Source organism: Aquarana catesbeiana, linkage group LG03 (assembly GCF_042186555.1).
Source record: "Aquarana catesbeiana isolate 2022-GZ linkage group LG03, ASM4218655v1, whole genome shotgun sequence".
In the NCBI taxonomy this organism is placed as follows: Eukaryota; Metazoa; Chordata; class Amphibia; order Anura; family Ranidae; genus Aquarana; species Aquarana catesbeiana.
In genome coordinates, this window is record NC_133326.1 from 38391063 (window position 1) to 38405674 (window position 14612).

Consider the following 14612-nt stretch of genomic DNA (forward strand, 5'->3'; position numbering starts at 1 on the left):
GTCATCACGCCTACCAGGCACTCGCATCGGCTCCGGCGGCGCACCCCCTAGTGGCCACAATGGGAAGTGATGTAAGGTAACGTCGATTTGCACAGCCGGGCCAACCTGCCGCATTAAAACTGCGGCGTGGCTGGTCGGCAAGTGGTTAAAGAGATTTTCTCTTACTTTGTATCCCATTGACAGACAGATTTTACCAAGGAGGAAGTGGGGGAAATCTATAACAGGGACACAGACAGCAATACAAATCTGCCAAGGGCCCAAACTTTTTTTTCCCAGTTTTGAACAGCTTAGTGAAGGGTAATCAGAGTCTCTACTGGAAGATTTACCTTCATATCTTCTAGTGACAATTGTAAATGTTTTGATTCCCAATGACTTTATATCTTTATGGCAATGTTTGCCTGGGCATATAGATAAGTTGAATCTACCTAGTGGAGCAACAGACAGGAATACAAGTTGACCATTCTAATGCTTCTCTACTTTATCCAAAACTTTTTTTTGTTTTTTGTTTTTGTCTTGGCTATACATACACTTTAGCTGTTCCTCAAGCTATCCAAAGCTAAAACAAACTGCTGTCTCTAGATACATTTTGGGGTTGATTTACTAAAACTGGAGAGAAAGGGGGTGGGGCCGAACAGCGGCTCCATGTCCGAATAGACACATGGAGCTGCAGCTCGGCTTGGGTGCCCCATAGTAAACTGGGAGCAGCAAAGAGGTACCCGAGAAGAAAAGGATCGGAGCTGCCTGGTGCAAATCCACTGCAACAGAGCAGATACAGTAAGTATAAATATAATGAACAAGCTGAAGTTAGAAGCTGATTGGCTACCATACACAGATGCACCAGATTTTGCACGCTCCAGTTTTAGTAAATCAGTTGGAAATTGTTTTTTCCTTTTTTTATGATATTTATATTTATGTGTTGTGTGGAATAACTGAACAACTTTTTTGTTTTTTGATGAATTCTTTTACAAAGACAGAAAACTGACATTTGACATTATGGGTTTCACACTTAAAAAAAAAAAAAATAGGGAGGTTAGTCCACCTTAGTTACCCAGTGTTACAAGAAGCTACTGGTTAATAAAAATCACATGTGTTCAGCCCACAAATGAGTTGTCCATTTTAGGTGGACTTACACTTAAAACCTGCCACATGTAAAAAAACAAACACTTACCACAATGTGAGATATTCATACTATGTAGGGGGATGAACCGACCCTCCCTGTTCATACACTGAAGTGACTGACGTCCTAGATTTGCTTCATTCTTAGAATGACCAATTTGAATCCAGCGAATGTCACAGCTGCAGTTGAAACGGTTGTTTTCTAATTTCCTGAAATAAGAATAAAGCGGACTTAGAACTCACCCTTTAGGATACATGGATTACCAGAATTTAACAAATAACATTAATAAGCTCATTATTAATTTGGGATCTGAAAAATACTGCTGTTCCCCCAACTCCACCTGTATGCCTGGGTGTATCTAAACCCAAAAACAAAAATAGAATACATTTAGCTTATCAGTCCTTAGATGTGGTGGCTGTATTATTTATTTATTTATTAGATCTCTTTCATATGATTCTATCATTGAAACTCTGTTACAATACTCACACAACCCTTCTGTATCAAGACATGAAATATGTCTTGAAGATTATGGTTATGCCGCGTACACACGATCGGAATTTCCGTCAGAAAAAACTTGGATGGTTTTTCCGATGGAATTCCGCTCAAGTTGCCTTGCATACACACGGCCACACAAAAGTTCTCTGAAATTTCAACCATCAAGAACGCTGTGACGTACAACACTACGACGAGCCGAGAAAATGAAGTTCAATGCTTCCGAACACGCGTCAAATTGTTTCCGAGCATGTGTTCTTTTTTGCGCATCGAAATTGCATACAGACGAACTAAATTTCCGATAGGAACTTTGCCCGACGGGAAAATAGAGAACCTGCTCTCAATCTTTTGCTGGCTGGAATTCCACCAGCAAAAGTACGATGGAGCATACACACAGTCGGAATTTCTGACCAAGAGCTCACATCCGACTTTTGCTGGTGGAATTTCTGTGGAACTTCACCAGAAAAGGGAATTTTTTTTTTCTGGGAGTGGGTACCTAGTTTTGACAGATACCTGCTTCCCATTTTCGCTTGGGTTCGCTAAGGCCCCAGGGGGCTACAGGTCCATTTACAAAGGGCAGCCAGCTTCCCACATCCAAGATTCCAAGATGACAGCATCGGGGACCCAAAGACCAGTGAAGAACTGACCTGAGTGAGGACAGACTGGATCCCTAGACTGGTAAGTACATGTTTATTAAGAGTCAAGAGCTACAGTATTTGTATCTGTTGACTTTTATTTTATTTTTTCCAGACTGAAGATCCTCTTTCATCAGCTGAGATAGATCAAGAAGGCTTCTCCCATGTATACAGGTAATTACAGATTTTCAAAGAAGCAAGGTTTTCATTAACTGAACACACCCTTATAAAATTAAAGCTACACTTCAGACAAATCTCTAAATACACCGTTTAGATACTCATATGGGAGTTGTGTAAAGCTGTGTAAAGCTGCTGTCCATTCATCCCTATAATTTTTACAGCTCCACCAGACCATAGAGCAAAGTTGGTGATTTGACTTTTCTCTATTGCAGTTAAGCATGATAGCCTGGGTCACCTCCCTGTCCACCACCTGGGCAGAAGAGTATTAGAAGGATGAGAGCACCATACTAAGTATACAATACATAAAGGGTTAAAATCCACATAAAATCAAATGCATTTCAGTAACTGAAGCTTCCCCCATTATCAGGAACAGGTCAAACAGATGCCTAGAATAGACAGGAGCTGTCCATTCTAGGCACCTGTATGACCTTTCCCTGATGAGGGGGGGGATTTGAGCCCCCGAAATAAGTTGAATTTTAATACAGAATAAATCTTTTATGGACTGTAGAAACTAGAGTGGCACTGTAACACTTCTAATACTCTATTGGTCCCCTCCAAGGGTCTTTGAGGATACACCGGTTGATGGAAAGCAGCCTCCAGCCTCTATATTCTCTGCATACCAAGATATACACACTATTTTGGAGTTCAGCACTCCTATACCATATAAAAAACACCTGAGAGGTGACACTGATGGAATATCAGCAAACTGAGGAGCTCACACTTTTACCTGCTCTGCTCTTTCTTGCTTACAGCATGTTCCTTGCTAACACGTGTATGCAGCACACCAGATTGGTTCCTAGTGCTTCCCTTCCAGTCTGAACTCTACCATATAGAGCAGACTTGCTCAACCTTTTCAATACAGAGGGACCCTTGAAATAACTTTCTACTGTCCAGAAACCCCTGCTAAAAAGTATAATATATCAACAACTTATGATACATTAGTGTGATGCTCACTGGGAAGAACGTTCCTTACACTTGTGGATATTGGGAAGAATTACAACCTTACAGATACCTAAAAGATCAATGGTGTCAGTGGTAATTTATCTGAGAGGCAGAAATTGTTCATTGCTCAAAGAAACCCTAGCAACTTCTAGAGCAGGGATCTCCAAACTACGGCCCTCCAGCTGTTGCAAAACTACATGAGGCATTGTAAAACTCTGACATTCACAGACATGACTAGGCATGATGGGAATTGTAGTTCCTGAACAACTGGAGGGCCATAGTTTGGAGACCCCCTGCTCTAGAGGAACCATAGTTGAGAAACCCTGGTATGGGGGATTACAGAACACTCAAGTCATATTCAAGTATTTGCACCAGCTGCATTTAAATATATATTTAGAGGATTTTTTTCCATCTACCTTGAGTTCAACTTTAAGCCAAGTTATTTTTAACTTATTGATACAGGCAATACATAAAAGCCTCCCTGTCTCCCACAAAGCAATATTCTGTGCATGGTTGCTTTTCGCAAGGCCCTAATAGTGCTGTCATGTGAGGGACGAGGGAGTAAAAGAGTTTGCGTCTCCCCCATGTCCCTTACACTTCCCTTCTTATACTATTCCTTTTTCTCAGCTATTCCCCTTCCCCCTTCTCTTTACTTCTCCCCTCTCTGAGAAAATCTTCTTCCCCTTATCTCATCTCTGAATCTACATCTTGCGCTTTCATAATTTCCCCCCTCTAATACTCAGCCAGTTCCCCTTAAAAGCTTAACTATAAAATGTAGGCAGTGAAAGTGCTGGCCACATACACTTCTAGACAAATTGCTTCCTCTACATATTGGTTATTATAAACCTTGCCAATTCCAACCCTAAACCAAGAATCTTGGGCAGAGACTTAATTGGGCTTTATAATATTGATGATACGCTTACTATATAGAGTAGTATTCTATACTAATTTGCCAAAATTTCAGCCTTGGTTCCAGTAATTTTTTGTTACTGCATTAATAATAAGACACCACTTATACAGTATCACACCAGTTGCTCTTCTGTTACTAGGAGAAAATCCCTTATGTGATTCCTGGTCAATTGTAAACTTGATGACTTATATTCTGTATAACACATAATACTATTTTTTTATTTAAATAATATTTTTATTAATTCTCCAATTATAAGATAGGAAACACATTGCCTTATCACAATAACATATGTGAAGAAACCAATAACAATGGTTACAGTCAATTATGCCAGTATGAGAGTTACATAGACATGAAAGAATATGGGTTAAATCACAACAGCAGAAATTGGTAGATTTATTAGGATTGTGCAATGTTTTTGATTAATGTCTATGGCTTCAAAGTGTTGGTGAATTTGGTGTGTCATCATGCAAAGCGGAGCAAAGTTCATATTCCTTAACTAGGTTTAGTTGGAGCTTCACGTCCGGGATATTTGGAATTGATGAACCTCTCCATTTGCACATGATGAGTAGTCTGTAAGACCTCATCTGAAATATGCAGTTCAGTTTTGGGCACTAGTTCTTAAAAAGGTTATCGGAGAACTGGGGAAAGTGCAGAGAAGGACAACCAAACTGATAAGAGGCATGGAGGAGCTCAGCTATGAGAAAAGATTAGAGGAACTAAATGTATTCTCTCTTGAGAAGAGGAGATTAAGGGAAGATATGATCACTATATATAAATATATAAAGGGTCCATATAGTGAACTCAGTGTTGAGTTATTCGCTTTACGGTCAACACAGAAGACAAGGGGGCACTCTTTACGTCTTGAGGAAAAGAGATTTCATCTCCAAATATGGAAAGGTTTCTTCACAGTAAGAGCTGTGAAAATGTGGAATAGACATCCTCCAGAGGTGGTTCTGGCCAGCTCAGTAGATTGCTTTATGAAAGGCCTGGATTCTTTCCTTCTTTCTCTACATAATATAACTGGTTACTAACATTTATAGGTAAAGTTGATCCAGGGAAAATCCGATTGCCTCTCGGGGGATCAGGAAGGAATTTTTTCTCCTGCTGTAGCAAATTGGATCCCGCTTTTCTGGGGGTTTTTTCGCCTTCCTCTGGATCAACTGTGGGTATAGGATTGGGTATATGGGATTGTATGATATTTTTTATTTTATTTATTTATTTTTTTACGGTTGAGCTAGATGGACGTGTGTCTTTTTTCAACCTGACTAACTATGTCTGGCGGCAAATATTATTTGCATGAGAGCGGTTCTGAGGTTATGTGGGAAAGTTTCTTTTCCCAAGCTGAGAATGGCTAATGAGGGAGAGGGATTAGTTAGGATTCTATCTAATATTTTCAATAAATGTAAGTTTGGAAAAAAAAAGAAGAATTTTCTTAGCCCCGTATAACTTTGTAAAAAGTAAAGGTGTACAGTTAGAAACCCAAAACAACCAATCAGAAAGCAACTTTCATCTGTCCCCCTCTTATGCCCTGTACACACGACCGGTTTTGCCGTCGGAATAAACTCTGAAGGTTTTTCGCTCAAGCTGTCTTGCATATACACGGTCACACCAAATTCCGACCATCAAGAAAGCTGTGACGTACAACACGTACGACGGGGCAACATGTATGACGTCTCGTACTTGCTTCAGAGCATGCGTCGTTTTTGGTACGTCGGAACAGCATACAGACGATCGGTTTTCCCGATAGGAGTTTGTTCCATCGGAAAAATATAGAACATGTTCTCTATCTAAGTCTGTCTGAATTTTCAACGTAAAAAGTCTGATGGGGCATACACACGGTCGGAATATACGATGAAAAGCTCCTATCGAACTTTTTCTATCGGAAATTCCGACCGTGTGTACGGGGCATAAGTTGAATTTTAATGGTTGCATTGTGTTATCTGTTTGCATCCTGTTGTTAAATAAGCCCATATTTTATTAGGTCTTTTTTCTTTTCTTAAACCTACGGTGACCAGAGACTGTCAATGACATCATACCATACAAAATAATGTTTCTTTTCTAATTCCTGTCCTATGAGGAATAGAATCTCTCACTGAACACTGTTCAAAGTTGAGGACAAGCTGGGAAGCGACTGCTGAAATGTCACCTCTAATGACTTTCCTAAAAAAGATAAATTTGTTCCACCTGCAAAATCACAGCGGACAGCTTTGGCTTATTATAGCCTATATTAAGTTAAAGACTTTAGGGCATTTGTTGTTTTAAGTAACTTTTATGTAATGACCTGTAAGTTGTTTGTGCGGATCTCAGCAGTGGTCGTACACTGGCCAGAATTTTAAATATATTTCTCTTTCAGCACAGGTGGCTTGGTTAGAATTTCCAGGCTGGACTTCAACTTATCATTTTTTAGGCAGGAATGCAATTATTGTTATACAATTGTAAATGAGCAAGGAGCAGAGAGTAATGCAAGAGCACAATCAACCATTTAAAGGACACTTGTGTTTAATTTAAAATCAGCAAATGTAGAAATGCTACACAAGCCATTTTGTAATGTACTGGGGTTTTTTTTTGTTTTTTGTTTTTTTTTTTTCTTTAGTTCTGATTAAAGTATTTCTTACAGACTGGAAGAATTTGCCCACTTCCTGACCAGGCCATTTTTTGCGATACGTCACTCCGTCGCTTTAACTCACAATTTTGCGGTCATGCAACGTTGTACATAAACAAAATTTATGTCCTTTTTACCCACAAATAGAGCTCTTTTTGGTGGTATTTGATCACCTCTGCGTTTTTTTTTTTTTTGTTTTTTTTGCGCAATAAACAAAAAAGACCAACAATTTTGAAAAAAAAAATATTTTTTTACTTTTTGCTATAATAAATATACAAAAAAATAAAAATAAACAAATTTCTTCATCAGTTTAGACCAATATGTAATCTTCTACATAGTTTTGCTAAAAAAAAATGCAATAAGCGTATATTGATTGGTTTGCGCAAAAGTTATAGCATCTACAAAATAGGGGATAGGTTTATGGCATTTTTATTATTTTTTTTTTTACTAGTAATGGCGACGATCTGTGAATTTTAGCAGACAGTTAGGACACTTTTGAAACTTTTTTGGGACCAGTGACATTTATACAGCAGTCAGAGCTAAAAATAGCCACTGGTTACTTTATAAATGTCACAGGCAGGGAAGGGGATAACACTAGGGGGCGATCAAGGGGTTAGGTTTTCTCTAGGGAGGTGCTTTCTAACTGTGGGGGCAGTGGACTGTCTGGAGGACAGAGATCGCTGTTCCTGATCACTAGGAACAGCAGATCTCTCTCTACTCCCCTGTCAGAATGGGGATCTGTTTGTTTACATACACTGATCCCCGTTCTGGCTCTCTGAGGAGCGATCATGGGTGGCTGGCGGACATCGCGACCACCGGCCAAACGGAACGGCCCAGGTCTCGCACCCCCCAAAAGCTTCTTAACGTGGCAGATGGCAATTCGCGCATCCGTGCCAACCTGCTGCAGTACAACTGCGGCGGATGGTCAGCAAGTAGTTAAAGTTGTACTCCAGGTATGATCTTTGCAAATTTACATTAGTATAGGTAGGCACAATGTAAGTGTGCCAACCACGGCTTTTTTTCTCAGGGAATAAGATAGGTACAGGTACTCCCTCCTTCCGAATCACCCCTTGTCTCCACCCCCTATCCACCTCCAAGCACTGTCCCTTGGTTCCACCCCCTACCCACCTTCCAGTACTGCCCCTTTTAGAGAATACACAACCAAGTGATTTGTATGGAATTTGATACTGATAATAAGAAAAGCAATAAAATTGATCCCCTGAAGTCAACAATAGACCTCCCCCATCAACAATAGCCCCCCATCAATAATAGACCCCAAGCAACAATATACCTGTCCAGCAACAATAGAGACACCACAAAAAAAAATAATTACCCCCACTTCAGCAACAATAGTCCCCACTAGCAACATTAGATCTCTCAGCGGCCAACAGCAATAGACCACATGCTCTACAGTAGATCCCTCCCAGCAACATTTACCCCCCCCCCCCCAGCAACAATAGATCCTCTGCCAGCAATAATAAACCCCTCCAGCAACATTAGACCACCCATAACAATAGATCCCTCCAGTGACCACAGATTCCCCAGCAGCCAGCACCAAAAGACCCTCCAGCACACTCTAGTACCCTTGTCATTACATACATTCAGTGCTTGAGGTGCTGGAACTGCATTCCCCCCCGCAATCCCGCTGAAAAAAAGCCTACTATCCCATACCTGATGGACTGCTGGGGAACACTGTAGACTAGTTGGTGTTACTACACTGCAGTCATAGGTGGTCGCTTGCTTAGCACTGCTGCCAGTCATAGAACATCTTGTAATTTTTTTTGATGGTTACAAGTAGACATGTGCACTGCTGAAAAAATTGTTCATTTTCGTTTCATTTGTTTTTGTTTCGTTTTTCGGGTCATTTGTTATGATCGCAATTCGTAAATTCGTAAATTTGTAAATTTGTAAAATTCGTAAATTTGTAAATTTGAGAATCTGTAAATTCGAAAATTGAAATATCTGAAAATAAGAAAGAAAGTCCGAAAATTCGAATTTACGAATTTATGACTTTTCTAATTTAGGAATTTTCCAATATTAGAATTTACGAATATTCATAAAAAATTCATTAAATGGGTTTTCGTTCATTTGGATATTTCCGAATTAACGAATTTGTCGAAATATGTTAAAAAAATATGTTAATAAAACGAATTCGGAACAAAACGAATTGCATATGTCTTACAAGGCCTTCTCTGATTGGACCAGGAGGAGATTGTGACATCAATGCCTTTCCTCTCCACCTTGTCCAATCGGAGAACGCTTTGTCTTAATTCAAAATAAAATAGGAATGGCGGCAACGCCGAGGTTCAGTGTGCAGAGGGGAAGTCACCTGCACAGGATCTGGAAGATTGTGGCTATCATTGTAGTAGCATTGACTACTACAGTTAATTGTCAGCTTTACCAGGGGCCTCTGAGGTATAAAATATTTATAGTTAAATTGATCGATTTCCTCTATATTCCTGTTGCGGTGACAACCTAAAAATTTGAAAATTCCCCACTTTCAGTTCTGATGACCATGGTGAATCTCCTTAGCGGTGACACATACAGCAATAGGGGTTCTTGTCCCTCATCACTTTATCCAAAACTAAAACTAAATTTTGGCTGAGGAATACTGTAAATAATATTACTGCAGGTGGTAAATCTAACAAAGTCATTTATACTTACTTCTGGACGGATAGAGAGCAATAAATACTTGGATGTCACTTCTGTACTACTGTTGGTGCACAATTACAGTCCCGGTGCAATTTTTTTATTTAGACTAGGCGGTCCTATGAATATCTCTGGGACCATCTATGATAATTCAAATGGTAATTTCACTAACTTTCTACTTCCTGAGTACCGAGTAGGCGGTTCTTCCTACTATTATCCCTAGTGCTCTTGCTATTAGCCTTAGGCTGGTCATACATGAAGCTAATTTCTTTCCTGCAACCTCAGGAAAACAATTAGCTTGATTCCCCCATCAACACAGACAGTGTTGATGCAGTAATTCCTCCTGCCGTTTCATTGTATTCTCCCGATGGGGAAGAGTGGGGGATGGGGAAGCTGTCCCTGCTGAGAGAAGACAGTGAGTATTGCTAGCAGCTATAGCAGCCGCTAGCAATTATCACAATTAAAACCCAGCAGGTTGGTTGTACCAAAGTTGATCAATCGATCAACTTGGTACATTCAGCCTGTTCATACACAGTTCGAATCTCAGCTGGTTTTCTGCTGAACCGACTGAGATTTGTACCGTGTATGGCCCTCCTAGTGAGAACAGCAGCGAGCCAATCCTGTGGGTACACAATAACCATACAAGAAAGCTATGACTGTTTTTTTACCAGTTTAAAAAAAAAATACATAGCTGGCTGCAGATTCAACTAAATAGTTCTTTCAACCACTTCAGTCTCAGAAGGTTTTACCCGATTAATGACCAGGCCACTTTTTGCGATGCTGCACTACGTTATTTTAACTGACAATTGCGCGGTCGTGCGACGCTGTACACAAATAAAATTAATGTCTTTTTTTTCCACAAATAGAGCTTTATATTGGTGGCATTTGATGACCTCTGCAGTTTTTTTTCCACTATAAACAACAAAAAGCATCAATTGTTTTAAAAAAAAAAAAAAAAAAAAAACAATATTTTTTACTTTCTGCTATAAAACATATCCAATACAAACAATGTAAAAAATCAAATTTCTTACTAAATTTAGGTTACATATTTTTGGTAAAAAAAATCACAATAAGCGTATATTGATTGGTTTGCGCAAATGTTATTGTGTCTACAAACTATGGGATATTTTTATCTTTTTACTTTTTTTTTTCTAGTAGTGGAGGCGATCACCGATTTTTAGCAGGACTTCAACATTGCGGCAGACAAATCTGACACTAAGTGACACTTTTTGGGGACCAGTGACACTAATACAGTGATCAGTGCTAAAAAAAATTCACTGTCACTGTACTAATGACACTGGCAATCAAAAGGTTAAATGTGTTCCCTGGGAGTGCTTTCTAAATGTGGGGGGATACTCTAAGACAGGAGTCTCAAACTGGCGGCCCTTCTGCTGTTGCAAAACTACAAGTCCCATGAGGCATTGCAAGGCTGACAGTTACAAGCATGACTCCCACAGGCAGAGGCATAATGGGACTTGTAGTTTCGCAACAGCTTGAGAGCCGCCAGTTTGAGACCCCTGCTCTAAGATCTCCATATTCTCCCCTGTCAGAACTGCAATCTGCCTTGTTTACATAAGCAGACTGCCGTTCTGCCTCTCTCGGAAATGACTGTGGGTGGCCGGCGGACATTGGGTGGCCAGCGGACATCGGGTGGCCGGCGGACATTGGGTCCACCAGACATACTGATTGGCTCCCCCTCTGTCCAATCAGTGCGCGATCGGGTCTCTGGCGGCGTGCGCGCACCCCCTAAAGGCTATTGCACAAAATAACGTACAGGTACATAATTTCGCACAATAGAGCCACTTTGCCGCAGTATATGTTGGTTATGTGGTCGGAAAGTGCTTAATGAAATGTAAATTTAAATAAAGAGAAAAATAAAAAATCAACAAAAAACAAGTACAGTTACCCTTTAAATTATATTTTCATGTGAAAAGAACAATGATATTTTAAAACACTCTGTTTGCCCGCTGTGCTTAGTTACTCATCTGCCCCTTTCTGGGCCACCTTGGTGTGATGAGATTAATAAAATCAGATCTATGGAAAATATCTATGGGTTGCAGCATAATGCTCTTTGCACTTATTAAGTAAATAAATACACTCCAAAGTCAAAAGGTTTCAGTAACAACAAGAACATTAATAACATTATGTGTTTTTTTTTTTTCTCCTTTCCAAAAGGCTGCTTTATATTTGTAATACAAACGTAAATAAAATAAGCTTAATGGCTAAAAATGTAACATTTACCCCTAAATTTACAACAGAATAATTGCTTTAATAAAATTGTACTCCTGCTATATATTGTTTACAATATATACAGTTCCAAAGGCAAGTAATATGTTACAATTTTAATGTTTAACAATAATATTAGTAATAATAACAATAATAATAATTAGAAACAGAAGAATATGAAAAAGATTTATAGCTAAACATTTAATATTGATCCCAAACTCCCGGAGAGAATAATTTAATAGAGTTGCATCCCTGATATGCTTATCAATGTCTTGTTTACAATGTATGCATTTTGAATGTCAAGTTATGAGGAGGAGAAGGAGAAGGAGAAGGAGAAGGAGAAGGAGAAGGAGAAGGAGAAGGAGAAGGAGAAGAAGAAGAAGAAGAAGAAGAAGAAGAAGAAGAAGAAGAAGAAGAAGAAGAAGAAGAAGAAGAAGAAGAAGAAGAAGAAGAAGAAGAAGAAGAAGAAGAAGACGAGGTTAATGGTGTCTAGAGCATCCCCATCCCTTTCTAACCCAAACTCATCGCTATCCCTCACTCTAGTGTTGTCCATGGAAAAAGGAAATGAAAGAAATTGAGTCTAATGGACTCTAACGAAGTTTAGATAAATCCTGATGGAGTCTCGGATGGCAGTGAATTCTGACTATAATGAAAAGATGAAAGAAAAAAGATGTTTTGACTCCCTTGAGCTTTTACTCTCTAGGTTACTCTGAAAGTTTTGGCTCAAGTTATTTACCATCCATGCTTTCCTTCAGAGTAGTGTTTACTCACCTTTCCATCCCACAGTGGTAAATATTTGGTACAGTGAATGAGGGTGACAAGTCTCATCTCTGTTTTAGCTTCATTGGCCATGTCTACTTGGCTATATTGTGAGCGCTTGTGGGGTATAACACTTGTCATTTTTTTTTTCTTTTTTGTTTTCATATGTTGTACCCTTTGAGAAAAACTTAATAAAACATAAAAAAAACTGTTTCTTATCTTACCATACTGAGAAGTAACCCTGGACACAGATGGGTCATTTTTTTCGACCAGCCCAGAAAAGAAACAAACATATTTCTCTATCTGCGCAAAGTAAGGTGAATGGGAACAGGGAGGTGGATAGGAATGGACGTGGGTAGAGCCATAGATGGATCAAAATTTGGCCAATGTCCGGTTGGCCCTGCTCAACCGGACAAATTGCAATCCATCTATGGCTTTAAAGTAGAACTATAGGCAAAACTTGTTTTTCATTTTAGATACAGTAAGGGAGGGTTATAACCCCTGTCAGGTTTGTTTTGCTTGCTTTGTCCCAATGGAGGGATTTCCCATCACTTCTCATCTCATCACCAAAACAGTAAGTATGAGGAAAAACCTGCAGAATTCCTTGGGGACCCCCAGGTCACCAGAACTAGTGTCCCCATTGGAAGATTCCCAATCTATAACTTTTCTAGGGGACAACCATACATTTGGTATTTACTTTTACTTTCACTTTCAATGATAAGGGTAAACAGGACAAACAGAGACGGCGAATCTCCCTAATGGGGACATAGACAACAATAAAAACTGGCAGGTGTTCTAATCCCTCTCCCCTCTATCCAAAACAAAAACACTTTTGACGTTAGTTATACTTTAAAGATGAGGATGGGGCTAGGCTCAGCTTTTATGGGAACATTTGGAAGTTCTATATATCTTCAGCCGCTCATACCATCAAATCAACTGATAATTTTGACAAGTAGTTTTCGGAGGCGCCTCGAAATATGCATTTCTTTCATTACATTCTCAGTGTGAATTGGCAGATTTGTTACAGGTTTAGTTTAATAACAATATATCAACTTTTATAGAATGTAGTTCATACCTCTGTGATGCTCCAGATTATGAAAGATGAACGTTAGAGAGATAAAGTAATGAATGAAAATCTGCACAGCCCAGTTATTCTTATCCAGGCTGAGAGGAGAATTACTTTACCAGCAGAATATTTATGTCACAAAAACTGTCTGCCCTAGAGACTCACAAAATGGCTCTTATTTCTACGTCTTATCATCGATAAGGGTTTCCATGATATGAGCTTTAACTCCAAACTACTGTAACCAATAAAGTGGATAAAATACTTTCTTGCATTTCTGTTGATAATTAATGAAGACGGCATTAATAATGAAAGACCAGTGTGCTCGAGGGCTGAATTTACTAACAACCTGCATTAGTGCCAATGATGTAACTTGTCTTAATTGAAAGACACCTGGGAGGTCTGAGCACAAATTATCTTTTGCCATTTACTGGATCCATTTAACACCACAAACCTGCTGCATTTTTTGTACTATGGATTATTTATACATCAGCCTCATTATTTATTCATGCTGCATTCTACACGGCTATTTTGGATGATGTTTATGGGAAGACAGCCAGTTATTATTTTTCTTAATGTGGTTATGGCTCCCTAATAGCGCCCATCTATTTAAAAAATAGCAGAAGGGGGCATTTTCCCCTACAAAAATGTACACACACTAGCAATAAACTATAAAACAATGCACAGAGAACTTTTAATTGGTTAAAAATCATACGGCGCTAATAAACAGGAACATGGTCCACATCTGCCATGGAGTTAAAGGGGTTGATTTACTAAAGCCAAATAGGCTGTTTACTTTTTGCAAGGGAATTTTCATTTTGCAAGTAAATTTTACCTTAAAACGGAACTTCACCCAAAAGGGGAAGTTCCACTTGTTTGTATCCTCCCCCTCCTCCACGGCCACATTTGACACTCTTTGGGGCAAAGGGGGGAGCAGGTACCTGGTTTTGGCAGGTACCTGCTCCCACTTCCGGTTTAGATCTTTGCGGCGATCTGAGACAGAAGTCTGCACCCCCCTCCTTCCCCAGCAGTCTTCT

At 39.4% G+C, this 14612-nt stretch overlaps 1 protein-coding gene across 8 annotated transcripts in view; it reads right to left on the reverse strand.

Moving 5' to 3' along the window:
- The window catches only part of NTRK3 (neurotrophic receptor tyrosine kinase 3), a 1063191-nt gene that overhangs the window by 537575 nt on the left and 511004 nt on the right, over positions 1-14612 (reverse strand). For all 8 annotated transcript variants that reach the window (XR_012242732.1, XR_012242731.1, XR_012242729.1 and 5 more), the window contains exon 6: positions 1169-1326. Coding sequence is in view for 4 of the 8 variants with exons in the window: in XM_073618426.1 (XP_073474527.1) it covers positions 1169-1326 (158 nt within the window). In the remaining 4 variants the exon portion in view is untranslated. The remainder of the gene's footprint in view (positions 1-1168; positions 1327-14612) is intronic.